The sequence below is a fragment of the Pelecanus crispus genome, chromosome 8, assembly GCF_030463565.1.
Source record: "Pelecanus crispus isolate bPelCri1 chromosome 8, bPelCri1.pri, whole genome shotgun sequence".
Classification (NCBI taxonomy): Eukaryota; Metazoa; Chordata; class Aves; order Pelecaniformes; family Pelecanidae; genus Pelecanus; species Pelecanus crispus.
Window position 1 is genome coordinate 41,527,002 of NC_134650.1, and position 27,388 is coordinate 41,554,389.

The 27,388-nt window shown below is 38.1% G+C and overlaps 1 protein-coding gene across 1 annotated transcript in view; it reads left to right on the top strand.

The window, feature by feature from the left end:
• The window catches only part of VAT1L (vesicle amine transport 1 like), a 59,602-nt gene that overhangs the window by 17,182 nt on the left and 15,032 nt on the right, over positions 1-27,388 (top strand). Inside the window, exons 4-7 of the mRNA XM_075715553.1 lie at positions 4,658-4,800; positions 8,445-8,548; positions 9,776-9,831; positions 11,565-11,759. Of these exons, the coding sequence (XP_075571668.1) occupies positions 4,658-4,800; positions 8,445-8,548; positions 9,776-9,831; positions 11,565-11,759 (498 nt within the window). The remainder of the gene's footprint in view (positions 1-4,657; positions 4,801-8,444; positions 8,549-9,775; positions 9,832-11,564; positions 11,760-27,388) is intronic.

Sequence of the window (27,388 nt, forward strand, 5' to 3'; positions counted from 1 at the left end):
GATGCACCTCAGCTGCACAATTTTGCAAGGGGGTAGGAAAAAACACACCCTGCTAATTGTTGCAGAAAACAAGGGATTTTGAGGGTAGAAGAGACCGTTATCTCGTAGTGACTCTTTCTTCCCCTCCCTCTACTCCAAAACTTGTTTGTGGTGCACTGAGTTTAGCAGGTGCTGCCTGCACGCTTGTTCAAGAATCACGTTTCAGTTTGTCTGCTCTGCAATGTCCACCTTAGTGTTCGCTTTCCAATCTCCCCTGCTGGAACCGGAAAAATGACACCTTCAGGAGATGGGGTGTTGTATATCTGACTTCTCCAAACACCAGAGAAAAACTTTCCTTGATGCCAGGAGATTAGTAGGTGTCTTCTCCTGCCATTTTCTTACTATGTTTGTGTACTTCGTACCATCTTCAGGTATGGTTGTGGCATCAAAACATTTTGGAAACGTGGGTTCTCCTCACGTTTGGTTCCAGACAGGTTTCTTGTGCAAGATTGAGTGATTTTTTTTTTTTAAACTGCTGTAGCACCTTTGGGCTGCAAAAATATATCCTAGAAATGGTAATTTCTTACTGATGCTGTTGGTTCCAATAGATGTAGTTTTGCAGGATGGTATCTTTTAGGTAGTTTGTTCTCCCCTGTTACAAAGCTGGCCTCAGTTTACGTAATCGCAAAAAAAGATGCCTTCTTCAGAGTGTGCTGATCACGAACTGCTATACTTCAGTGCCCAGCTTGCACATCAGGCTGCGGTCTGGCTTGTGCCATTAGGTCAGACCCTTTCAGAAAGCCACTAACTTTCACCCTTTATTCATATTTCATCCACTGTTAAGTTAGTATTAATAAGCTAATTCGATTAGCAAGTTTTCTTCTGTTCATGCTTTCTGTATTGACTTTTAAATGTCAGTGAGGTTTTTTTTTTTCACTTTGAAATTGTTTAAATGCACAGAACAGTCTTATTTCATTTTTACTTCTTAAAAATCTACTTTTCTGTTCTTTTTTGTGATTATCTCAGTATGAGAAGTTGCCAGTCCTGCAGGTTTACAGTTGGGTTTTAAAGCAAAGGAATGTAGTTCTTTACATCTCTATCTTTTTACTGGATCTAAAACTACTATAAGCATATACATTTATAATGAATTCTGTAATAATCATATGTGTAGATTAGGTTCAACATACTGGTTTTATAAATTGACAGGATACCTTGAAAAGGAAACCATCAAACAGACTTTGAAGCTAAAGAGACACAAGACTCCTATGCCAAAGCCAGTATTATGAGACATGCTTCATTTCCACAGAACACTTTAATCCAAGTTATTAATTTCTTTGAGGACTCACCATGTGGAGTTCTGCATGACAAGTAGTACATAAAATATGTATATTAAAGGAGATTAATTCCATTGTAACGGAATATTTTGTAACCATGTCTATCCCTTTGGTGAAGCAATTGATCAGTTTTTTCAAAGACTGCTAAATCCTGTTACAGGTAAAATTAATTGTCCAAGTGAGAATTATTTTTTGCCACTTAGTAATTTTCCCAGGTACAAGAAGCAAGAATCTAGTCTGTACTTATATGTAGAAATTTGCATCGTATATGAAAAATCAGATGTGTGAAGAGTTTTATTTTCATTTTTCAAATCATGCTTATCTAATTAGATGCCCTCTATACAATTAAAATGTATAGCCCTCTAAACACTAGCTACTAATCCAGAGGTAGCTAGATGACTTGAGGGATTAGAAAAGAGACTTAAGAGTGACTTGCGTAGCCACAGTGCTTTGGAGATGCTTTGGAGCTTAGTTGAATTCCACAGAAATTAGTGAAATGTTTGAGTTCATAGGTTGAGTTCAATTCTCCTATTTTGGTGGGGAAAGCATGAAAAGTCCAATATCAGCCTTTATTCCAAGATGTTTGAAATATGAATACTAAGAATACTTTGCACAAAAATAAGTAAGACTCAATGTCAAATTAAGATCTTCAGAAAGCTGTAGAGGAATGTTTTGTGGAATTGCCTCAAAATACTTCGGTGATGTTGTTCATCCAGTTATAAAAGTACTGGTCATATGAATCAGTTTTAGGCTTTAAATATCTCCAGAAAGCTGGAAAGTAGTCTGATCTGGGGTTTTAGATAAGCTTATCTCTACGGGGAAAGGGAGGGGTGTGCTAACGAGTTTGAGCCAGGAGAAAAATAGGTTATGCGCATCCCGGGTGTTTTTGTGCACTTCTCCAATTCATCTGACTGTCAGTTTGTTAAATGTTAATCATCTTCTGCAGGATAAAAATCAACATGTTTGCTACTCTAATATTTGACCTTTTAAACATTCAGTGTCTTTGATTCAGGATATACTCATTAGCCCTCATCTTCTCAAGTTAGATTGAAAATGCAGAAAACTAATTAGAGAATAGATCAATAACGTCAGAATTTCACTCAACTAGCATACACTATAAAATATTGACTTATCTAAATCACTATGGGTGATGGTTTTCTGGGGGACACAGAAAGTGAGAAAAGAGGATTGCTAGTGAAAATAACTAAAAAAAGGAGAGATACAAACTCCAGAATAATTTTTTTCTTGTAATTTTATGTTACAATATTTGCAGAGGCTAAAACCCGGGCTTCAGAATGAGATGGTAAGTAATAGAGAAATGAAGTATGAGAAGAGTGGAACGTTTTCTGCTCCCGAAGACATTACATCTTGTCAGAAGAGACCCCCTTGGGAATGGACTTTGCTATGATTCCTAAGAGATTAGGGATTCCAACCCAGGAAAATGGTGGATGATTTTAAAAAGAAAAGGTCATTTATGTTTGGTATAGGATTACCATGCTATGAATTGCTGTTCATACCTGGGTCCTGCTATAAGTTTCTCTGAGCTGTTGGACAGGTTGTTCGATTTGCTGTGCTATTGCATTTCTCATCTGTAAAGCAAGAATGAGAATGCATCCCATCTCCTGCTCTTTTTCTCTACATCTAGTGGTACCTGTCCAAAGGATCACATAAAATGTGCCTTGCTGTGTAGCTGTTTACTGACTAATCCAGTAGGAAACCAATCTGAAACTCCTGGATGCCGCCATATATAAATAATAATATTGTCCTTTCTTGCAGTGTTCAGCTCAGAGGACTGTCACTAGCAATTATATTCAGCATTGTATGTGAGGATGCCAAGTCCCCCAGGGTATGCAGGGTTATCTAAGTATTCTACTGTAAATAAAACCCAAGCACTGATTACTGGTATTTACATACTAATAATCAGGGTTTCTGGTTGGAATGAACAGTAATGTGTTTATCCATGGATGACTTTACTGGTCATGCATACAGTTTGCAAATGACAATCTTTTGGCTCTAAATATAAGTAAGAAACTGCTGAATTCCATCAGATGTTATTTTTAGAATGACAGTGCCATTTCTTGCTTCTGGGCATGTCCGTGTAACTGTGCTAGCTCCGGTGGAATAACGTGGTTACAGCAAGAGGCAGGATGTGGCTACCAAAAGTCTGTCTTCCATTGCTAGTGTGTTAAGAGTAAAACAAAACCCAGGGTTGTAAAAAGATGACCTGTTAGGATTTTTTTTGAAATCTAGATGGCTCAGCTTTTATGCAGTGCTTCCCTTCTCTCAGCCTCATGAAGTTGAGGTTAAAACTTAGAGAAGTTAAAGCCTTCTGCGGTCCGAAGCTGGAAAGTCAAAGTCCAAATTCTCTAACACCCCGAGTCCTACCTAAACACGGACATAGCATCCAATTGATTCCGCTGGATTCCTGCCCAGGTGCAGGAGGGATATACTAGGAGAATGATTTTCCTGTAGATGCTCTAGGCCATTTTATCCCCTTTGCTGTTGATCAGTTTTGAGGTTGGGGCACTGGCCTAAGCAGACCTGTCAGTGTGACTGAAGGCTATTTCTGCGTTTGGAATAATCAGTAATAATTATTGTTACTAATAAGAGGTAAACCAGATTTGCTTTACTATGCAGTATTTGTTACACCAACTTGCTGTCTCCCACTGAAACCATAAGAAAATGTGATCCCTTAGGACTGGTAAACTACATGCTATCCTGGGACTGACTACGCTAGGTCTTCTGTGTAAGGACTGCAAAAACCTGAAGCATAAAAGCTGTATCTGAGTACCAGAGGAGCCAAGTACTTTTACATTATCTGCCAGAAATTCTGTTCTGGCACCAGGTGCTGCAAGGCCTTTCCCATGAGCAGGGGGGATTTGTGTCGTGTGCGGAAGCAGTCAATGCAGTTCTGAGGTATGAAGTGCAAAGAGGACTGCTGACGTTGCTCAAGGGGCTCTGGGGGAAATGCGCACAGGATGCAAGTAGCAAATGAGAAATATTTCTGTGGCACTCTTTGAGTAATCATTTTTGGTTGTCCTTGTAAATTAATGCCGTTTCCCTTAAATTGCACTGCCTTTGTTCAAGAAGAAATCTTTTCTAATACAGTTTTTGATACATTAAATTACTTTTATCCTTGCAGTTGCTTTGTCTTCAGAATATCCTTTTGATTTAAGTGTATTTTTTTCCTGAGACTGAACTGCATTGCACTGGCAAGAAATTAGTTTGGGAAGTCCTTGCATATGTTTGGTCTTGGATTTTTCTGTGTCATGAGTGAATTGGCAGCTGCAAAGTCTGTCAACCAATTTCCATGTCAGTGAACTAACATAATGATCTGTTTGCAGGGTCAAGCTGTTGCTCAGCTCTGTTCAACTATTCCCAATGTTACTGTTTTTGGAACAGCTTCATCTTTCAAACATGAAGCAATCAAAGACTCAGTAACTCACCTGTTTGACAGAAATGCAGACTATGTTCAAGAAGTAAAAAGGTAATATCTTATTTTCCTGAGTAAGGGTTGTATAGTATCTGGCAAAATACTATGAAAGACATCGGGCTGACCATATTTATGGGAAGAGATTACATTTGTGAGTTTGGGAATTGTAGTTTATCTCAGATATTCCATCTGTTCACTATAAGGGACAAGATAGCAAGCATCTCACTATTTCTTGATAAGCAACGTAAGCTTTGTTATTCCATGTTCATACTTGGACATCTGTTGCGAGCCAAGTAAAGTAAGTGAAAAAGAATAAAGGTCTTAACAGAAGGATGTACTTTGCTATTATCTGCATATCCAAAAAGCTCACCGTAATGCACTGAGTAAGATATTTTCAGTGGATCTGTAAGTTATCCAGGTTTTGGACTTCTCTGTTGAGTTTCTGTCTGCCTGGGTTTTTATCTTCTGCCAGGGGTTGATATCTGAGCACATGATTCTGTTTTAATTTCAGATCCTTAGATTTTGTTTGTTTGCATTCAGATTAGAATCATCCTGTTGCCTTTTGAAGTCATCATGTGTGTTTCTGTTTACATGCTTTCAAATACTTTGTTTTCCAATTTGTCTAGCTTTTTAGATACTGATGTTGATACAGGTGGCAAAATTTTAGAATTGATACGAAAATGTTAGTAAAAAACATCTCTTTGATTTTACTTGTCAGACAGGTAAGAATAACGTTTTCCCTTCATCTTGTATCTCTATCAAATTTGATACTTGGATCTAGTATCAAAATACTAGATTATGTAGCTGGGCATAAACCAAGACATTTTTCAAAGGGACGCCCCAAGGTAGTACAGCTGACAGGCTTCCTGTCAAACACACATTCCTCAGAGCGACGTGCACAGTCTCAGGGGGACTCCTAGTACGAGGGTTACTAGCCCTCAAAGGGGCCCTTCAGTATACAGCAGACTTTTTTGTCTGAGCTGTTAGCAATCTCGACTGGTTTTGGAGAAGAAAGCAGGGTGTCTTGCTACTGTTTCTGGAGCACTCCCAAGGGCTTAAGAGAACATTTGAAACAATCCACCACAAAGGATGTTTTATATCAAAGGAAAACTTTTCCATATGGGAAGTTTCACCAAAAAAGATAGGACTTGTCCAGCAGATGACACCCCTACCATTTTCTTACATCTCAGAAGAATTGCAGCACATTTCTTCAGCCCTTTGATAGCCTTTCTCTTGGGGAAGTATACATACCTAAGTGTTTTGCTGCCCCTGGAAATTGCTGTAGTGAGATGAAGACTGAATTCTAGCAATCTCTGCTTTACAAACATTGATTTAGCAAGAAAGAGCACTTGCAAACATTAATCAGAGTTCAGCACCAACCTTAATCCTAACTCTTGGCAGAAGCAGCAGCAGATCTGATCTAAGTGGGTATGTGATGTGGGAGCAGATACAACAGGAATCAGTTCTTAAAAAAAGGAATAAAGCCCCTTTAACTTCTGATAACTTTATGATTGCAGATAATGTTGGCTGCTTCTGCCCTTCATCAGGACAGTTCTTTTTGGGACAGTTCCCTGACACCACCCCTGACTCTGTGTAACAGACAGTAACTACTGAAATCAAAAGGAAACCTGGTTATGAAGGGGTGGAATTCTGCTCTGTTAAGCCTGTTAAAGTCCCTTTTGGTGATCCTGCATTTTCACATACTTTTTCACCTTGCAATAGACCCACGAGGCAGAGAAACAGTGGGTACAAAATATAAAATATAGACACGACAGACTAGTTTGTTCTTCTTTCCTGGTATAGAGGTGCATAGTACTAGCATAACTGATAGTCCTGATTAGAAGTCAGAATTGGCACCCTGTAGAAGATGCCAGTACTCTGATTTGTTGCTCAGATCTGTGTATTTTCACTTTGCATTCAAAAAATACAAAGTACAGTGCTAATTCTGAGAATGCTATAAAGATAAATTGTCTTTCAAAAGAGGCAGTGGGGGAACAGTGTAGTTGTTTGGTTTGCTGGATGTTAGCTGTATACTATGTTCTGCTTACAACGTTTGGCTGGCCAGCAGGGAAAACAGCTAGTCTGCATTTGCCTGCTGCACGCTGGGTCAGGGGGAGCCCTAAGGGAGGGGGAGGGCTGGCTCTTCATTTGTTGAGAGTTCGTGAGCCGGAAAGGGTGGGCCCGTGGCTGAGAAAGGATAGTGGTAGGAACCTGCTTTATTGCAGGTGACTGGGGTATTCCAGGGAAGAGCTTTCATCAGGGAGCAAAGTCAAAAAAAAAACCCAAAGAAAAAAAAACCCAACAAAAGAAACCCCCACAAAAAAGACCCCTACACCAACAAACCAAAAAAAAGAAACAAAAAACCCCAAAAAACCCAGAGGTGATATGAATGTGGAAAAGTTTCTGGGGGATGAGGAATCAGTTCAACCGTGGAAGCCACCAAAAGCTGTTCCATTGGAAAGCCAAAGCCATCATTCATTTACAGTGAAAGATCATCCAGTGGCCTGAACATAAACAATTTATTACTACCCTTATGGCAGCAGTACCAAGAAGTAAAGTTGTCCAAATAAAGTTGTCCAATCCTGTTGCTGTTTGTAACCAGTGGATGTCTGAGTATTACCTTTGTCTTGTGAGCAAACAGGAAGGTGTATTATGAGCCGTAAAGCTTTACCCCTTATCCTGACTTCTAATTGCAGTTATACCACTGCAGAAGGCATGCTCATCAGGAGCTAATTGATGTTCCTGGGGATTAGATGCTATTGACTGCTCCTTAAACCTTTGATAGTCTCCAGGTTGCAATTTTCTTGTAGTGTCTGCACCAGTTATTTGCATAGTTCTTTAAGAGTATTAATTAAGAATTTACTACTGCTTGGGCTGTTTACTTGGTTAGGAGGTAGGGTATTAGATTTAGAACAAACTTGAGACAGGATTTTGCAGGCTGGTGTTTTGCCAGAAAAGAACTACTAAATCAGGATATTTGGGTGTATTTTTTTTCTTCTTCAGCATCATATTGACATTGCATTCACAAAGCTATTTGTTGGAAAATTATAAATATGCAAATTATTTATTGAAACAGTATAAATGCTTTCTATAATATGGCCTGACTGTATCCTTAGAGCTAGGTTTCTAGCACTTGGTGACTTCTCTTTATGCTTGATTTAACTCTTTGCTGATGTCTAGTTGATACAAAGTGAAACTGAAGACTCTAAATAACTTTACAAGGACATAATTTTATATGAAAAGAACTAGGATAAGATCTGTTTCCTTACGAATTCAGAAAAGGAATTTCAGATGATGTGAATAATAATGTCCTTTTTCTCCATGACTTTCATTGACCAAAAAAAAAACCTTTCTCTGACATTTGCATTCACTCAGAAAGAACTTTATATCTCTCACTTGTCTTTTGATAATACAATTTTACTGAAAGCCCTCAAAAAGAGGGAACAAGATGGTTTCTGACTCTTCTAAGCCTGAAAGGCATGGGTTGGCTAGGCCAACAAACTCACATTCTAGCACTAAATGAGTTTGAATTGTCTTTTGATGAGGAGAAAGTTTTCACGTGGTCAAAGCCTCAGCCTTAGAGTCCTTTCTAAAGTACCTGGAAAATGTTAGCATTATATTAACAATCAGCCTGTATCATGCTAGCTGACCAGTCCTGTGATCTTATTGCAAAGTGAGATTTCTCTCCTGCTTTCTAGAATCTCAACAGATGGAGTAGATATTGTTTTGGACTGTCTTTGTGGAGAAAATACTGGGAAAGGCCTCAGTCTTCTCAAACCACTTGGGACTTACATTTTATATGGTAAGTGGAAAAAGCCAGGCACATATTTCAAAACTAAAGCTTTGCAAAGCTTAAAATCTCTTAAAATCGGCCATGCCACTCCTTCCAGAACTGGAGGCTGCCATGTTATACTTCCTCAATTTGACCATTTCCAATCAAGGATTTTAGTGAAGCTGAGCATGGACTGAATTATTGAGAAACAATAGGTAATACAAAGAAACTCTTAAAAATAAAAAAAAAATCTAAAAGTGAAACTGAACACGTTTCAGGTTGCTAAACATTATTGGGTGATACAGGGGAAGTGTAGGAGAAAGCTTGGATCTCTCATTCTACACACCATAGGAATCACAGTGTGGCTAAGGAAACTGTACTATAGTTCTTGTGGGAGGGAAGCTTGGGGGAAGATTTCAGAAGAATGCTATTGTTTTTATTTGACATGACTTTGAGGAATTCAAGCCCGGGCTTCTGTTCACAAATTTCCATTTGTGTACATGGACCGCTCCCCATACCGAGTAAACATGTCTCTCCTGCAGTTCTGCCAGGTCGCCATGTTGTGTGTTGATAAAGCAGGCCAAGCTTCTGTACGAGGACAGCTGAAGGGATTGCTAAACTTTTGAAATGAAGAATATATCTGTATCGCATTGGAAGGTGCAGTGGAATCATTGATAAACATACCGCTTCATCTAGCTAGCAGGGTGGCAATAATGAACACATTGTCACACGGTGTCTGCTTGGACTGTGCAAGCCAACTTGGTTGCCTGTTTGTAATGAAGTCTCTGCTGGTGAATTGTCATTCCATTTGTTAACAGGTTGTAATGTATAATGCATGTATGTTCACACATGTAGTGGTTGGATAAATGTATCTTTACAGATACAGAGAAGGGACACCTGTGTGGTGATTGCTGCTAAATAATAGTGTGTCAGAGGCAAATGGCATTTTACTGCAGAGGAGAGAGCTATAGAAGAGCTTTGGTGTCAAGATGCCTAGTAGCACTTCACCTGTTCCAGGTTTTGGAATATTTGATAGGTTTGTTTTTGTCACCTCAGAGTACTTACAAACTTGTAGGGCTCAGTCACTTTGGCTTCTTTGTTATTTATGCCCAAAGTGTAAGGATATCTACTAATTCCTTTCAAACCTGGTGAAATTTTTCTTCTTAAATATGAATCATGGAAATTATATTGCATATAATAAATGGTCTGCTTGTCAGCATGTAATAAGTGGTGTGTGAATGTACTCATCTTTTACAGGTTCATCTAACATGGTTACTGGGGAGACAAAAAGCTTCTTCAGTTTTGCAAAATCGGTAAGTGTCCCAGTGCTGTGATTCTGCTCTCGCCTCTAACTTCAGTCTCTCCTGTAGCATCTTCATGTTTACCATTCTCATTTATCTCTAAGTTGTTACTTCTGATGTTGCTAGAGAGAGCTTTTTTCTGACTACGGTGTCGTCTGACATGTTTTCTTCTGATAGGACAGCTAGACAGGCATTGGATCTGTCTGCAATGCTTATTTAAATTGTTAGCTATCAGACATATCTCTTACACAGCTAAGTTCATAGTTAGATTGCATTATTTATTTACTTATGGCAGAAGATCATATCCATGGATATGGATAACCGTACCCTGTAGTTTCCTCATATCTGAAAACACTGTCAGGACAGTAAATTAAAGGAGCTGTATCTCTTAAGATGGGGCTTGTGTCCAATCATTTTCAGCTTTTCAGAAGTTAGTTCCATACAGAAATGCATTTTTCAGTTCTCCATGTTCATTTCAAGTGACATCAAAGAGATGGTGATGTTGCATTTGTTTCCTAATGTCAACAAATCCAAAATTCAAATGTTAAATTTTTTTCTTCAGCTTACCACAACAAAAAAAAATCTGCTCAGAAATCTTAGAGATCGAAAAAGGGACAAATATATCAAATAAACTGCTAGCGAGAAATAAGTTAACCGGGAGTGAAAGAGATTCCTTCAGACAAGAAGAACAGAGGGAAGAGTCTTGACTGAAGATCTATCATACAATCTTTCTGCCAAGAGCTCATTTACAGCTTCCAGCAACAACCCCTTCCCAGGAGAAATTAGCTTCAAAAGTCTCTATGTAGTTGAAAACAAGATAAATCGAAGACTGTAGCAAGGAGCTGTTCTTTGCCTCCTACATTTTCTTAATGGTTGTAGTAGCATGATCTTTGTTATTGTCATGCGTTTGTGAACTAAAACAAGATAATCTTTGCTATGCAGCCTTTTTACTGCAAATATAAACATATCCAGGTGTGTATAATTTGTAGGGTAGGTTGGCCCAACAAAATCAATTTCAACTAAAATGTTTTTCACATAGTACTGGTATTTATTGATTTAATAAATATGAATAAATTGAATTAATAAAAATAGCATATAAAATTTTGTATAAAAGTATAACTAGGTTTTTTTATGTAATTATACTGCAAAATTTACTCATCAAAATTGTATGAAAATTTTAACTAAAAATGGACCCGTTCAAATAAAACTTGCTAGGAAGTGGGATCTCAGTCTCAAGGATGCTCTTGGGCTAAATGAGATAACATAATTTCATTAGATATTATGAGGCTTGCTCAAATATCACAAAGATAGTGATGGGTGAAAAGTAAATGGAAGCTGATCAGCAGTGCATGGTTTCCTTGGTTTTGAGAGAACAGTAATAGTCAAGAGTTGCTTGCAAACGTGTGGGAAGCTTGCACAGCTCTCTGAAGATAAAGGATAGCAGAAGTAAGAGAGGTCCGAATTCCGTACTTCTAGACCCAAGTCCTAAAACCAGATCTGTTCACCGTTCTTCTAACACCCTAATCTCATGCAACACAAGTCTGTGTTTTATTTCCACGTGTCAGTCAGCTGCATACTTCTTTGCCTCTTCCTTAAATAAAATTCTTACTGCTTCTCTTGGCTGTTGCTTCAGATCTGACAGATGACGTGTGTATCACATCTGCCCAGACAGTTTGCCTGTGAACTTTTCTGTACATCTATTGAAAAATGTTTTTCTAATCCTGCTGTTGTTTATTGCTTTCCAGTGGTGGCAGGTTGAGAAAGTAAATCCTATCAAGCTGTATGAGGAGAACAAAGTCATCGCTGGATTTTCCCTGTTGAATCTACTTTTCAAACAGAATCGAGGTGGCCTGGTCAAGGGTGTGATGGACAAACTCCTAAATCTATATAACAATAAGAAGATCAAGCCTGTGGTTGATTCATTATGGGCTTTGGAAGAGGTAGGAGCAAAATTTCTTTCCTTCCACATCTTGAAATTTCTGAAATACATGCACTTTTAGATGTGAAATTGGATTTATATTATATATAAAATAAATATATATGTGTATAATCAATATATTTATAACTATATTATAATATATAATATATATATTAATTTTTATTTATATTATATTATTATATATTTTATGTAAAATTGGACATTATAATTAAAAAAAACTTAAAACCTATTCTGAGGAAAACATCTAATACATAAGCTTTAGTTTCAGTGTTATATTTGTGCAAGCAAACCTTGGAAGTTTGGAGGTTTTCAGGAAGTTACCGAAAATGTATCGCAGGCAGTCAAATCAGAAATAATTTTTAATATAAGTTACATTTGTGGAGTGTGGGTTTTTTGGTTCTTTTTTTTTCCTTCTAACTGCTCAGCTCTCCTTAAAGACATGTAAAGAAACTAATCTGATCATAGCCTGGGCAATTATAAGCCCCTTGACCAAAGCACCATTTCTGAGACCTCTATACTTAAGATGCCGATAAACAAATGTAAGTATTTTTGGAGGTGTGAGCAGACATTGACATATAAAGAAACAGCATGATTATAGTAGCACTGCCAGATTAATATCTGTCTTTATGTGTTTGTGAAGTGCACTGAGCCTGACACGTCACTTAAGATGCATGATCTGTAAGAGCTCTGCTGAATACGGACTGTGGTCGTATCGTTGTATGGTTGCTATTCAGAAGGTGCTGCAACAAAATTCTGTCGGTGTCGGGACACGCTAGCTGGTATTGCCATGCAACCATGAGAATAACCATCAGAGTTAATACATTAATAATATTGTATTTTATTAAGATCTTGAATGCCCTATGGGCAGGGTTTTGAGCCCAGCATGTTGTTCGTCATTCAGGTGGCATTATAGCACTGCCACTGTTATGGACACAGGTAAGATACCTTGAGTTGCGTGGTGGGTCTCCACAGCCTGTGACAGTTCTTGGAGCAGGATGCATTGCGTGTTCACTGGGGCTTGTACGTGCCTGGGCCACACTATATGACAAGGTGTGTACTGCCTTAGGTTGTGCTAACGTGGGGTCTGTAAGTCTCTTCACGCCATCGCTATATCTGCCCCAGTGTACCCCACCCAACATGTCACTTCATGTGGTACAGCAGGTGCAAGCAGCCCAGCACGATACGGGCTCCATTTGTTCCTCTGCAGCAAAACAGAGAGGAATGACAGCTTCCCCAGGAATCTCTTCCTGTTTCTCTAAAACCCCTACCTGAGGCCACACTCTCACTGACAGCAGCTCCGTAACACCTCGGGGTTTTGCCAGCCAGCGGTGTGGGAGCGGCTAATTCTCACCATCAAACTGCTTAAGGGAGATCAGACGTTGTGAGAAAGAGCAGCTGGCTCAGGCAAGGTAAAATCCTCTGCTGCTGTCTGAAAGGGAGAGCCCTTTGAAGAACAGTGTAACAGAGAAATGGGATCAGATTCAGGTTTTTGACGTGGGCTTTTTTATTTTGTTATTAAATAAGCTTATGAAACATTTTAAAAATTGAAGTCTCTAGATAGGCATTCTGCAATTTCTTTGTTCATGTAAATATGTACTTTTCATGTATTGGTGAGTAAGAAAAGGATAATTAAAATAGCAACAATAGCTTAAAAAATCTTGATCAAGGACGTAACATGAAAAATTACTCATTGCAGGCTGATCTTAATAGTCAACATGATGGGAATTTGTTGGGAGACTTCTGTTTGATAACATTTTGTCTAACATTTGGCAGTAACACGCACCGGTAGATTGTGAAATGTGTAAATACATCTGTTAAAAAGTGCAGTCTAGAAAACTACAGCTCATTTATCACGCCTGCTCATTTTCCATGAGCTATCTGGTGATTTACAAAGGAAATGTCTGGCTAGTATCTTCAGGGCTGTAACAGTGCTAGAGGTGTCCTTAATCGATTGCAAAGTATTACTGAAATATTACTCATTCAGGGCGTTTATCATTTTCGGGATATATTTTTATGGGTTTAAAAATAACTTAACGCTGACTCTAAATTTACTATGATACACAGAAAAATGTGTCACTGAATGGAACCAGACTGAAGAAAGGTTGGTATGTATTTTTGTTCTGTTTTGGGAGGCTTCTTTTTTTTAACTCAATAGCTCTAACATCTCCCCCCTTCAGAGTCTGACATTTGATTGCTTTTCATTTCCTATTGAGTAAGCCTGACTTTCTCCAAGTGTCCACTTCCATTTGACTGTTCCCAGTAGTCTTTTCACTATTGATGTTTCCTGAGGAAACTTCCTGACCCGTAAGAGCATTGAGAATAAATATGTTTAACTAGAGAATGGCAGAAAGGTGGACTCCCTGCATGGCACTTGAAAGTGAATGATTGAATAGTTTTGTGTGAAAGAATGTCACCATCTCCAGAGGCTCACAGGAGAATCCATTTGTCCTCTGACTAGTAATTCTGCCATAGAGATGAGCGTGAATCCAGTAAGTGACATTCAAATTGAAAATATTTCAAGGAAAAATCCCAGAGGAGCCTTAACCGTGGGACACCTTTCCAAATGGTTAAATACCTGAATGTATCATCACATACATAAAAGTTTTGATCTATATATGAAAGGCATATCCCCAACATATCCTTTCAGCTTGCTTTATTCACTCTGCATATAAATTTGTTTTCATGTATTCCTTCTTTGTGCAAATATCAATTCACAAATTAGTGCAAATGCTCTAAAGCCAACATGGAAGACACCTGGTTTTCTTCCAAAACTGTATTACAGTACAAATACTTATCTTTTCAATCCTGTGTCTGTTGCAATAGCCATCTGTGTATCAGAACTGAAAAGTATCTTTGCAGTCTTAGAAGACAATGATTTACATCTACGGTGATGTTCCCCTTTGCTGCTTAAGGCTGGTTGCTACAGGACCACTTCCTTGCATGATAACCCCAAAATTGAGGGCTTTATGTTCTAGTGCTTTTGAGAACAGCCAGAGAAAGGTTTTGTCTGTTTTAGTCGGTCTCTGTGAACTGTGTAACAAAAAAAAAAAAAAAAAAAATTCTTTGTTCTAAAAGCCTGGTATGGTTCCTTGAACAGCATTTATTTCTTAATACATTCTGCAGGAGTACACAGATTGAATTTAAAAGAATATACTGATTAGAGAATGTTGTAATTGCAGTGAGATTTTGCATTTTAAAGTGTTTTCAAGTGGCAGTAATACAGGGTTTAGAGAAAGTTATTAGATTCCTATTTGTCTATCACATAGTGTATGTAAGTGATGTCTAGTTGATTGTCAAGTAATATTCAAGATAGTGTTCAGAAATTATTAGACAGACTTAGCTTGGTACTATTCCTGTTGAACAATGAAGGTTTGTCTGAGCATCAGTGAGATCACTCTAATTAGGATATAATCCCTCTGGTGTTCTGATTTCTGAGGGCCTCATCCAAAGGCCATGGAAGTCAGTGGAAGGACTCCTAGTTTCATTGGCCTTTGTTTTAGGATGAGGATTGCCCTGCCTCTTCAGTACAGGCTGCTTAAACGAATTTACCAATTGGCTGCAGAGAGAGTGGGACAGAATTTATTCTGGATGGAAACTTAGAAGTGACTTCATTTTCTTCAGTGTATCAGATTATTGCTGACACAAGGGACATCAGGATCTAGACTATTGACTACTGCTGTGGAGCAAAACTATTTGTATTGCTGTGTTATCTGTTGGTGTTGGCTTGGGAAAGGTAATTTTTATATCAAATTTACATCCATAAATCCTAGTAAAATCAAGCCTGTTCTCAAGTAGGCCATTAGAGCCATTTTATGACATTAATGTAAGAAAGATTTAGCTGAGAGAGACAGTAACAAAATCTATAGATACTTCAAAATGCATATCTGACTGGGGAATTTTTCATCATGAGATGAGTGAAGTCGTACAATAAATTAGCTGCTGTTGAGATGTCTCGCTATTTTGCAGCTATTTGTTTATGCATTCAAGTGTTCAAGAGACAAGATAATTTGTAGATGGTGCATGCTTCAAATACTGTTCTATAGTAAAAAAGCTGATTGTCTGGTAAGATTGCATTTCATTACAAATAGTAGAGTTTAAAACAGAATTAGTATTCAGTGAATATTTGTTGAGCTTTGTGATTGTTTCTTTGTTAGTAACTACTTACCTAATCTTTAATTTGCAGTTAGTCACTCTTCTTAGTTCTGATTAATTTGTAGTGTGCGTTTATGCGTTAGCGTTCTGAGGGTCTGTGAATCTTCGGCTTTACACAGTAGATGATTGTAGATTATTAAGCAGGATGAAAAACGAAGGTTCTCAAAAAATCTAATGTGTTGAATAAAAATGTACGTGTGCTTTTCTATTAAAATTCTGTTTTGCTCAGCTTTTTGTAGTTGCAAAAGAAAATACATTCTCAAGGTAGAAGGGGTTATTGACACAGAAGTTATATGCACCTTCTTCGGTGATTTACAGCAGTTACAAGTAGCGCTGATAGCATGTAAACCGAAACTCACAAATTCTTGCACATGAACTGCCAGTCAGGAAAGGGACAGTGCAAAATATGGTCCTTGTCGTCACAATATCTGTAGGGCCCTTTCCATCAGGCTAGACTACCTGCTTCAAAAAGGACTCTCAGTGTGTCGGAAGGTTTTCAGACTTGGGCTGTGTTGGTCCATATGGCTGACCAGTGAGATTGTGGAAAAAGATCCTGACTACACATCCATGTTGTGCACCAAAGGATTCGGTGCGTTCTGGTCTCTCAAAGGATTTAAAGGAGTGCACTATTACATGGCAATAATGGTATCTGCCTTAGGGCCAGTAAGAATGATGAAGGTACTGAAACCTGTGGAATAGATGTGCTACTTACTCTTAAAAAGTAAGAGGATAATCTCACAATATTACAAGATCAGGCCGGTACCTTATAGTAGGCGCTGAACGTCACCCCATGTCATTGTTATGTAGTGATAATGTAGTAATGTCTTCAGCATTCCTTACTTAACGAATAGTAATACAACAACTGTAGCCCAGATCTGGGAATACACCGTGGCACTCAGTTGTGACTGAAATCAGTGGAATCGAGGCACTGAATACACTCATGGATCAGGCCCTGTGGATCCTGATGTGAGTGTCAGAGGACTCTAATGACCGTGCCTCGTGCTCAGCGCATAGAATGTTTTTGACTGGAAAGAGCCCTGCACCTTAATTTAGTTTGTAAGGATCACTGCACTGTCGGTTGCTGGGGTTTTTTTGGCTGCGTAATTATGAGAGATGTTGCAGGTCTAGCTGTAAACACCATTTTTATATGTGAGATTTCCTTGTCTTGAAGCCACAGCTTTTCTCTATAGTAAATTGCTAGTGGAAAACCAAGCTGTGTTTAAGAACCTCAAGCCAAAGAAGTGCAGTGCAACTGGTCACAGTATAGTAACATTATAGAACACCTGCTGATACAATAATTTCCTTTAAAAGAAACATTTTCTCATATGTTGCTGTTCTCACATACTTCCTGTTCTCTGCCTTAGCTTTCAATGTTAATTAGCATGCAAAGGAAAACAGTAGAAACCTTACACCTAAGTTTGCAGCATTATCGAGTTGCAGTCCAGTGACGAGAACTGGACGAAGGAACACTTTCCATACAGAATTTGTAGCATGTTTTGGGGAGGATAAAGCCATCACGGTATGTCTGCTTTTAGCACTGCTCTGTGGCTTCAAAGGATTCAGGTACTGTAAACCTGGTTTGTTGGGTTGGTTTCGTGTGTCCCCCCCCAACCCTGAACTCATCCTCTCGTATAAATTGCCGTCTCAGTGCATGCTTTTCGATATCAATGATACCAACGTTATTCCAGGTGGGAGGAGGGGAAATCTCAAACCCACGATAGCAGAACAGTAACAGTGAGCCCCCTAAAGCAGAGACTTTAATTTCATCAAGAGCTATTCGTGCCTTTCACTGATCTTAGCTTTAGGACAGAAAGCATCTCATGTATCACGATAGTAAGACATAGAGAAAATTGACCCATTAGTTACTTTTAATATAGTAAGAGGGCAATCTAATAGTATCAGATCAGGCTGGTACCTTGTTAGGAATACTAAATGCCATCTTGTGTCTTTTTGTTTTTAGTGATAATATAATCATTGAACGTGCAGGCTTTTTTCTTTTCTGCTTGATGAAAAATCCTTCAGCTGAACAAACTGCACCTTTTTTGAAGCGCAGTGACTTCTATAGCATTTAGAACCTGTATTTGTTCTTCAAGGTATGCAAAATAATCTAGAGTGACATGATAAAAGTGGAACTTCATTTATAACCAAAGCAATAACCCGCCCTGAAATACGGAAAAGAATAATTTTTTTCATAAGCATAAAACAATTTACTTTGCAGTATTAGATTGTAGAAGGAAGGAAATGTGACTCATTCTGTGAAAAATCCCACAAGCATATCGGTGTTTCTTTGCTATGATTGCTCCTCTAGCATTACAATGCAGAGTCTGCTTGTTTTGACGATGCAAATATTTCTTTGACAGTACTTCATTTGCAGTTGTTGCTGAACTGATTTACAGGTATTAGCTCTGCATATATACTGTCCTGTGATACTGCCTTAGAACTCTCTTTGTTCTTCCTATGTGTGAGATTCTGTTCCCTTTGACTGTATAAAATAAACATCTGTAGTTCAAAGTAAATTTAAATGTTTTATCTGCACATCACCGTTGTTTCTTTGTATAAAAACAAGTCTAACACAAGTTTAATACAAACTTCATGCAGATATCAAAGCGTACAAAAATACAAGGAGCTATGTGTTACTGATGTAACATGTTTCAAAATAGAGATGTGGGGAAAGCAGACTGAGATGCAAAACCTGAATAATTCAGGGGAGGTTGCTTCTCTGTTCACAATCAAATTATACACAGTTATAGGCCAAAATGTCTTTCGAATTTTGGGAGAGTAAGGAGAAAGATATTCCACTTGAATTTACCTCACTAACATTAAATGTAATGAACAAAAGTTCTAAATGAATGAAAATAGAGCTGTGAGTAAGGTGATTTTTAATACAGACACTGCAAAGAATTTTTCCCAACATGCTTATCTGAAGTAAATATTAATTAAAACTCCAAATAATTTCTGTGCTGTATGCTCAGAGGAATAAAACATACCTTGAAAGTACTGGAGATTAATTAGGTATTGCAATTTTTTTTCCTCTAAAACATTGTGTATATCCAGTTATGGGATCCTTCCTGCTCTTATGTGAATTATTAAGTTCCTACTAAATACTTACATAATTTCATTTACATTTCTTCCCCACTTAATGCTGTTTAACAGGACTTCATATTACTTCATAATTCATTCTACCCTTCCTACCTGTATCAGGAAGTGATGGCATAACCCAGTAGTCTTTTTGGCTTCACACACTGTTGATGGCAATGTAATGTGATTATGATTTTATTAAAAGAGTGAGATAGAAAGAAGCAAGACAAGATTTAGATATAGGCACTGTGGCTCCATAATGAGGCCTCAGATACCTGACATTAGCTATGATTTCCACAAAATCAGGCTGGGTAAATGAGCTGTTTTAGGAGACTCAGACTTCACTTGTTAAGTCTGTGAAGTATGTAAGCAATTATTTTCAATTGCTATGTATTATTGATAAGCACTGCACGAAATTCAAGCTACACAAATGGAATTTAATTAAACAAGTAACTTATTTCAGCTCTGGGCTTTCTTTTCTTTTATTTTCTTTACAGCTTCTGAAATCTAGCCTGTTTTGTCTAGCCTGCCAGTTGAATACCTGCGTTCAAACGATTTTGCCATCTAGAGTCTTCAGAAAGTTCCCTTGCGCGTGCTGAGAATATTCATGCTATAATACTCATTTAATAGATAAATAACAAAAGAGATGGTGGATATCTTCACTTGCCTGATGCCATGCAGCATGTTAGTGGAATGGGATCGGGACCGGCCTGATGAAAGTGCCCAATTTCCAGTTCTGGTCTCTAGCAGCCAAGCCCCTGGGCTGTGTCTCGGCATCTCTGCGAGCCTTTGTGGTTCAGTGCGTTTATTGGGGACTCTAATCTCAGAACGCTCCGTGTTCTACCCAATTTCAGTGCCCTGTTGCGTTTCAGGGGGATGATATCTTCATGCTTTGGAATGAAGTAGCAGACATGGAAAAGTATTTTGGCAATGTTTCTGATGAACGTTGATTCTGTGTTCAAATGCTGTTGCAAAGGTTAGAAGCTGACTAGTGTGAGACTAAACCTCTCTCAATTAACATAAATACAGCCTGCAGCTACAGCGCTTTCTAATCTACTTAGGAAGCACTCTGCTAAGAATTAATTAGTTATGGAGATACACAGGCAGAAAATACTTTTCTAGAAGGCATGAGACACTGGAAGTAGAAAGTGCAGTGGTGCGTCGTGATGAGTGTTTCTGGGTCAGGACAGATTGTCGTCTCTATTTGCCCGTGTGTGCCACAGAGATAATAGCCTTCTGTAACTGCAGGCCAAAGGAAAACAGCATGTAGACTTGGTTCCTGATGGATAAGGTGAGGGCGGGGGGAAATAGGCAGGAAGATAATATAGGAAGCATTGATGGATTTCATGCAAGAAAGTGTGCACTGTTAAAGAGAACTAGTCACATGCTTCCAGTCAATTAAATTAGCCACAGGAGATTGTATACGGGAAAAACTGGTTTGTCATTTATTAGAAAAAATAACAACAAACCTGTTATGTGGAGCAAGCTGCCGATTAATTACTGTGAAGAAGCAGTATTTTACAGGAGTAGTCTGCTTCCTGAAATATATTAGCTGGCTTTTAAGTAATAAATTGGCACACACTCCTTATGTATTGAACTGATACAGTGATACTGTACCCGTGCAAGAAAATAACCAGAGACCTAGCTAGGGAAATCTTTACCAAAGCAGGGGGGATATACTTTAGACATCAAAGACACCTTTAAAAACACCAGTGTGTGTGCATAACTCCAGGAGATAGAGTATATTTCTTCTATGTTTATCTTGAATGTTTGACTTGAACGCATTTGTTTTGCACTTCATTTTTACTGTTTGTGTCATAGAATTTAAGCTGTTCTCAAGGGTCAGGAAAACAGGGTTTTATGGGGTCATTTTCCTATTCAAAAACAATTTCTAGACTCTTCATGAAGTATTAGAGAACAAAAGCTACTTGCTTTTATACCCTTCATGCTTCAATCCATTCCTTTTTATTTCTACCTGATAATGCAATGAAACGTCTGCCTGTCTTCTCCCAGTCTTGTCTGTGGGTTGATTAAATATATGCCAATGTGTTACATCCACCAGCAGAAATAATTTTAAATGGATTCTAACAGAAAGTTTACTTACCTCCTCTTCCACAGAGTGGGTAGTACCACTGACTGGCAAGGAATTCTTAAGATTTGGAACAGTGAGTGTTTTCTGTCACTCTGAGAAATAACTATTGGATGCCATAAATGAAAAACACTAGATTAATAGCAGGTACTAAAGGGAGAATATTAGAAACTAAGTTTTCAAAGACACATTTAGATGCTATTTCATTCTTGTGCTATGCGCTATTAGTGTATGTAGTTTAAGCCACAGATCCTGTGAATGGAACCTAGGATTTTCCTGTGTGTCAAAAAATTCCACTCACGCTTCTTTGTTAATTAGTTGACTGGTTCGGAAAGAAAGCTCTTGGTTGTTCAGGTTGAACTGGCAGGGACTGCTAATGTGAGAAATTCAGCTTTTCTCCCAGGGTGTCATGAAGGAGAAATCTGAGGTTTGTGTTAACAATTCCTAGTGATTGTTTTCATTCTCACAGAAACTTTTTTTTGGTCTCAGTTCAAATTTAAAAAGACCTATTTTCCCAGGTGCTAAGGATTTTTAAAAAACTGAGATAGAAATAATGAAGTCTACTTGGTGATGTTAAGAAAGCTGAGAGATGTCATCCTTATATGTCTGGCACAGTACAGAATACAAATAATTCAGATTCCTCCTGCCTTTGAAACCTTCCCATTTTTCAGACTGGGAAGAGATCCCTGATGATTTTGGATGAGGTTTTGGCCTCTGATTTGCAAAATGTCAGACTAGTTACTTTGGGGTTTTTTCTGGCTATCATCTATGAGTCTAATACTTCATTAATCAATGAATGCCTAGAAAGCCATCTAAGGAGTTGCTGAAAAGAATCAAAAGGGAGTGGGAGATAAAAATAAGGAAAGTATCTCTCCATATTACATGTGATAGGTCCATTTTCTGTAAATGGTGCTACATTGGCAGCATTGGTCTCTGTGGCCATCTTCCATGACTGACAGTGAGCAGAGAGGTTAATAGAGCAGAAGGGAATGAGATGCTTTCAGAGACTGCAAAATTACTGTGATGAGAAACATCAGTAGGTACCGTGCCTTCAGCATTTCTGCTCTATATTCTAGCTCATGTTTTTCTGGTTTTGGGGATTTGGGGTGCTTGGCCTATAAAGAGGTAATGTTGACATAAGCTTTTAGCTATAGTAGAAGGATGTTTAGCGGTTAGTAGACACAGAACTCTGGTAAATGAAAGTAATTGGGCCTTTGGTTTTAGAAATTACTTTCTAAAGTGAATGTTCTAGCCCTTCTGGGGATTTGCTTATCAGTGTATCTATGTAACAATAGCCAAAGAAAAAGTAAATTACTAGTTCTATCAGCAAAACCAAGTTTGACTCTCAGCAGCTAATCATGTTGATGACTAGTTCTGGCAGACTGGTAGAATTTTTGGAAATCTCATAAGTAGTAGCACCATATTCATCTCCTGGGTTGTTGTTTTCATTTTCTTTTAATTTTCATGCTAATAGTCTGATTGGGTTACTAGCTTCTCTTTACTGCAAAGACGACACAATTTTTGTGTTCTATTTCATACAACTTTGCTGATATCCCCAAAAAAAGTACTTATTACTGTCTTACCTACAAGACTTGTAGATAAGACACTTTTGTAGTTTTCTGTAGATAAGTGATAGGACAAGAGGAAGTGGCCTCAAGTTGCGCCAGGGGAGGTTTAGATTGGATATTAGGAAAAATTTCTTCATGGAAAGAGTGGTCAGGCATTGGAACAGGCTGCCCCAAGAGGTGGTGGAGTCACCATCCCTGGAGGTGTTCAAAAACCAGGTAGATGTGGCACTTTGGGATGTGGTTTTAGTGGGCATGGTGGTGTTGGGTTGATGGTTGGACTGATGATCTTAGAGGTCCTTTCCAGCCTTAATGATTCCTAGTTTTACTTTCATTAAAAAATAATCCAGCCACCAAGCCAGGAAACATGAAATTATTACTCTACCCTTAATTGGTTTAGTGGTGGACTTGTTAGTGTTAGGTTAATAGTTGGACTGGATGATCTTAAAGGTCTTTTCCAACCTAAACGATTCTATGATTCTGTTACTCTCTAGGGAGCAAGAGAATTAATATCCCAGTCAGTGGAAGGCGCATCTTCCAGGTTGTCATTTAAGCCCACTCGTGGGGTCACCAAGAGACTCATGCAGTTTCCCCAAAGGCTGTGAAAGTTGGTCATGGGCACTCAGCAGTAGTAGCAGCACACATATGTACAACTCTGTTCTGATGCCACCTGATTATTAGGGTTTTCGGATTTGGAATTTTTTTTTTTCTGGTTATCCAAAATTCCTTGTCGTGTAATTTTTAAAGTCTTAAAGCTTTACGATTTTATAACATTTTACAACAGCAATGCATACATTTTCCTTTTCTAAGTATAGTGGGGAACTTTAGTTGGAAGCAAGTTTACTTTTCTGGTTTACCTAATTTTGCCCTGAACAAAATGCAATTATTGTATCCAAAATAACACTTTATTTTAGTGCATAACAATCATTAATCAAGACGAATGTTCTCACCTAATGAAAATGGCTTATATATTCTTTTCAATCGTTTTAAACACAGATGAGTTTTAAAAACAAAATTACTCTTGGGCATGAAGACATCTCTTAGCATAATATAATCCAAATTTAATGTGATAATTGAGAGTTTTATGTGGTATTGCAGTTTAGTAATGATATTATTGCTCATTACAGATAATGATCTAAATTAACGCCAACGCAGCAAAGCAGATACATTTTCGATACTAAAAAGTTCCTATATATGTTAGCATGCTGTGAATGATAGAACACAAAGATATTTGGTAGGGCAAATCTGTATGTTACGATCACTGACTTAGAGAAAACAATATTAAAAGGAAGCAATGTAATTTAAGATTTTCAAATGAGCAACTGATTTTCCACTGTTTTCATTTTACTGAATATGCTAGTTTGAATATCAAAGTTCAGGCTCTGAATGTGGTATTACAGTGTACACGTTTGAAAATGTAGGCCATATCTATAAGAAAGCAAGCCTCACACATCACAGGCAGCTCCAAATCTTTGTTTAAATGCATTCAGTATAGTAGAATAAAGGTTGTGTAAGTGAATTCCCTACCATCACCCAATACCAGCAACCTTGAGAAGAACCTGAGATTTTTTATATTATATGCTATGGTTATGTCCTGGGTAAAATATCTTAAAGATCTTAAACCTTCCTGAGGAAAAAGGGCATGACCTTTGAATTCTTTAGCAGAAATAACACAATGCTCTACCTTTTCCTTCAATTTAAAGGAAACATCCAGCGTAATTCTGAGTTCCTACAGTGAAGCCTGCCTTAGCCTAGAGCTAGCAAACTGTGTGTTATTAACGTTCTTGCCTATTTTCCTGAATTACTGTAGCTAGTATACACGCCATTTGCTTTTTTGGTGCATCTACACATGCAAGTTTAATTGAATTAAATTAGAAGCTATCTCAGCTGAATCAGTGATGTTCTATCACATGAACACTTCTGCTTTGGCTCCCTGCTACCAATTACATAGCAATTTGATTTCAGTCGATACAATGTAATGCTAAGCTGATTGAGTATTCACACATGGGCATTAAACTTGTTGTAAACTAAATCAATTTTTATAGCAATCACATTGGTACAGTACTTACGTGGAGTTAAAATCTTTTATATAGGCTTAGAACGAGACATTTTTTAACAGTGCGAGGAGAAATATTAAGTAATAAAGCAAACAGGACTGCAAAATATATTGTAAAACTGTCAAGCAGCAAACAAGATAAATTCAAATACCTTTCATCTTACCTAGATGAATGATTTCAATCTTACTGTAAACTGATGTAGCTCAAACTGAGGGTAAGCATGAATCATACTCTCTAACATTACAACTGTATTACAGTTTAATATATCAGTGGGTGTTGTTTTTGTTTAAGTGTAATTTTAATGAAGTTATGGAGTGGCACCCAGTGGTAGGATCTGACTTAGAGAGCTTTTTGAATAATCAAAAAATACGATGATGGCTTATGAATAATTAGATTTGAAATCCTTATGGTACTAGTTTCTGAAAAAAAAAATAGAAGAAATGAAAGGAGAAATATTTTCCCATTTGGATCTTTAGAGACCTTTGGGATTTACCTTGATGAGTTTCAAGAATTTACATAATTGGTTTACTGATTAGGGATGGATTTTATTGGAGAGAATCCATTCTTGCAAAAGAACATGGAGATTTTTTTTCAAAGACACAATATTAATGTGCTCTTGTGATCTGATCCTAGTAGGTGGATTTGTACATGAAGCTTCTCAGACTTTGGAAATTATAGTGTCAAGGCTTTTTAATGATAATGTCTTTACTATCTGGAAGAGTGAACGATTACTGTATTTTGTAACCAGTAAGTTTAGTTCCCATGGTTTGGAATAGTGGTTCTGGAATAGAGCACAATTTCTGCTCCATAGTAGTAATAAAGGAAGACTTAAAGTTCCTTGGAGTAAGCAGGCAGATAGTACAGGAATTTCTATTTTTTTTTTTTAATTACTGATTTTAAGATCCCATGTTGTGAAATGAATAGTTCAAAGTAGAGCTCAAGAAAGAGTCTGAGGAATACGTGATAGAAGGTCTTTGGGACTAAAACTATTTGACTCACTTGAATTGTTTAGAAAATACAATGAAAAGTTACAGTGGCAGAAGTCACGTTGGTCACAGGTTTTGTGCCTGACTTCCAAAACAATCACCTGCCATTTGGGAAGCGTAGAGGAAGAAGCACATGTTTTCATGAGGCAGGATGTTCAAGTAGGTTCAAGTAGAAGAAAGCAAGGCACAGTCAGCAACCCCTACTACTGCAAAACAAAGAAAGAGAAGCCACGACAGGGAAGGTTAAGGGACAAAAAAAAGGAAACTACTGTCATGCAGGTTGTAGTGCTATAAGTCTGGGTTTAAAAGTGTTGGTGAGAAATACTGGGAAAAAACAAAAAAAAAAAGTCAGTGGTGCTGGTAAGCTACAGGGAAGTCCGTAATAGACTGTAGAAATGAGGTTTTTTTTTGTGGAGATCCAGTTATTGAATTATGGTTCTGATGGATTAGAGAACTGGAACAAGCCTGAAAGACAAATGAAGTAGGAGTAGTATAGGCCATCAGCATGGAGTGCTGGTCAAATAATATGAGATATAAAAGGGCCTTCCTTTTGGAGAGTTTTCTGTAGTTTTGCAACTTCCTAAAACAAAGCAAATCATCTCTAGTGAGGTACATGCAAAGAAGTATCTTCTTTATATAAAATAAGCTGCTTAGTTGCCAATAAACAGGAATTTGAATAAGTAGGTACTGATAAAAGCTTGGGAAAGAGCAGGAAAGTAACGACATGGGGTTTTGGTTTTGTATCCAGAGGGTGCTTGTAAGGGCTTTTGGTCTAAATGTACAACTGTAAAAAAGACTAGCTGGTTTTTCACCATAGAAGCAAAAAAGTGATAGTACAAATTATCTTTTGCATACACACACAAACCCAAATGGTGTGTGTAGGTCTGCATCCTGGAATGAGGCAGAGTAACCAGTACTGACAACACATAGGAATTAATTGTCCATCTTTATTCGTGCCTCAAACGTCAGTGTGCCTGGGTGAGCTCAGGTTGCATTATCCCTAATCTGATTGCAGTTGAAGCATATGAAGAGTCAGATGAGGTCAGAACGGGGTTTCACTTACACCAATATCCAGCTTCTAACATGACAAGGACTGTTGGTTAGAGAGACAATAAAAGAAACAGCACATAGAACAGCCACTTTGAGCTTTCTGGAATAATTTGCTTATAGTATTAAGACTCAACACTAAAAATTGTAATAGCCTGTACACTAAAGCTGTGGTATGGTTTAAAGGGCCACCTGACTGATGCACTAGCACACAGCAGTATTCCTGTGGACTCTGTAAATATCATGTGGTGGTGTAAAGACAGAGGAACCAAGGCATGCAATTAAAATGTTTTGCACACAGCCAGCCATACAGTGAAGCAGTGTTAAATCCACAAATAATATCCACAGGTGCTGTCACTGTGAAGGCTTAACACTGCCGTTAATGTAAAGTCTGCTACGCCTGGAAACCCGGGGAATCAGGGGCCTGTAGTCCCAAGTGTTGCTCAGGTGAAGCGGAGTCCCCGCCGAAAAGAGCCTAGTCTTTGGTATTTCATTTATATTCTGGTGTAACTGCATCCATGTACAAAAATACGGTAGAAGTGGCATTGATTCTTGATAAATGCATGTTCAAGAATCACCTAATATTTTGCAAGCTGATTTGTTCGGTTCCCCCCGTCCCTCCCAAGTGGCAATGTTTGTGCCCATTTGCGCAGAGG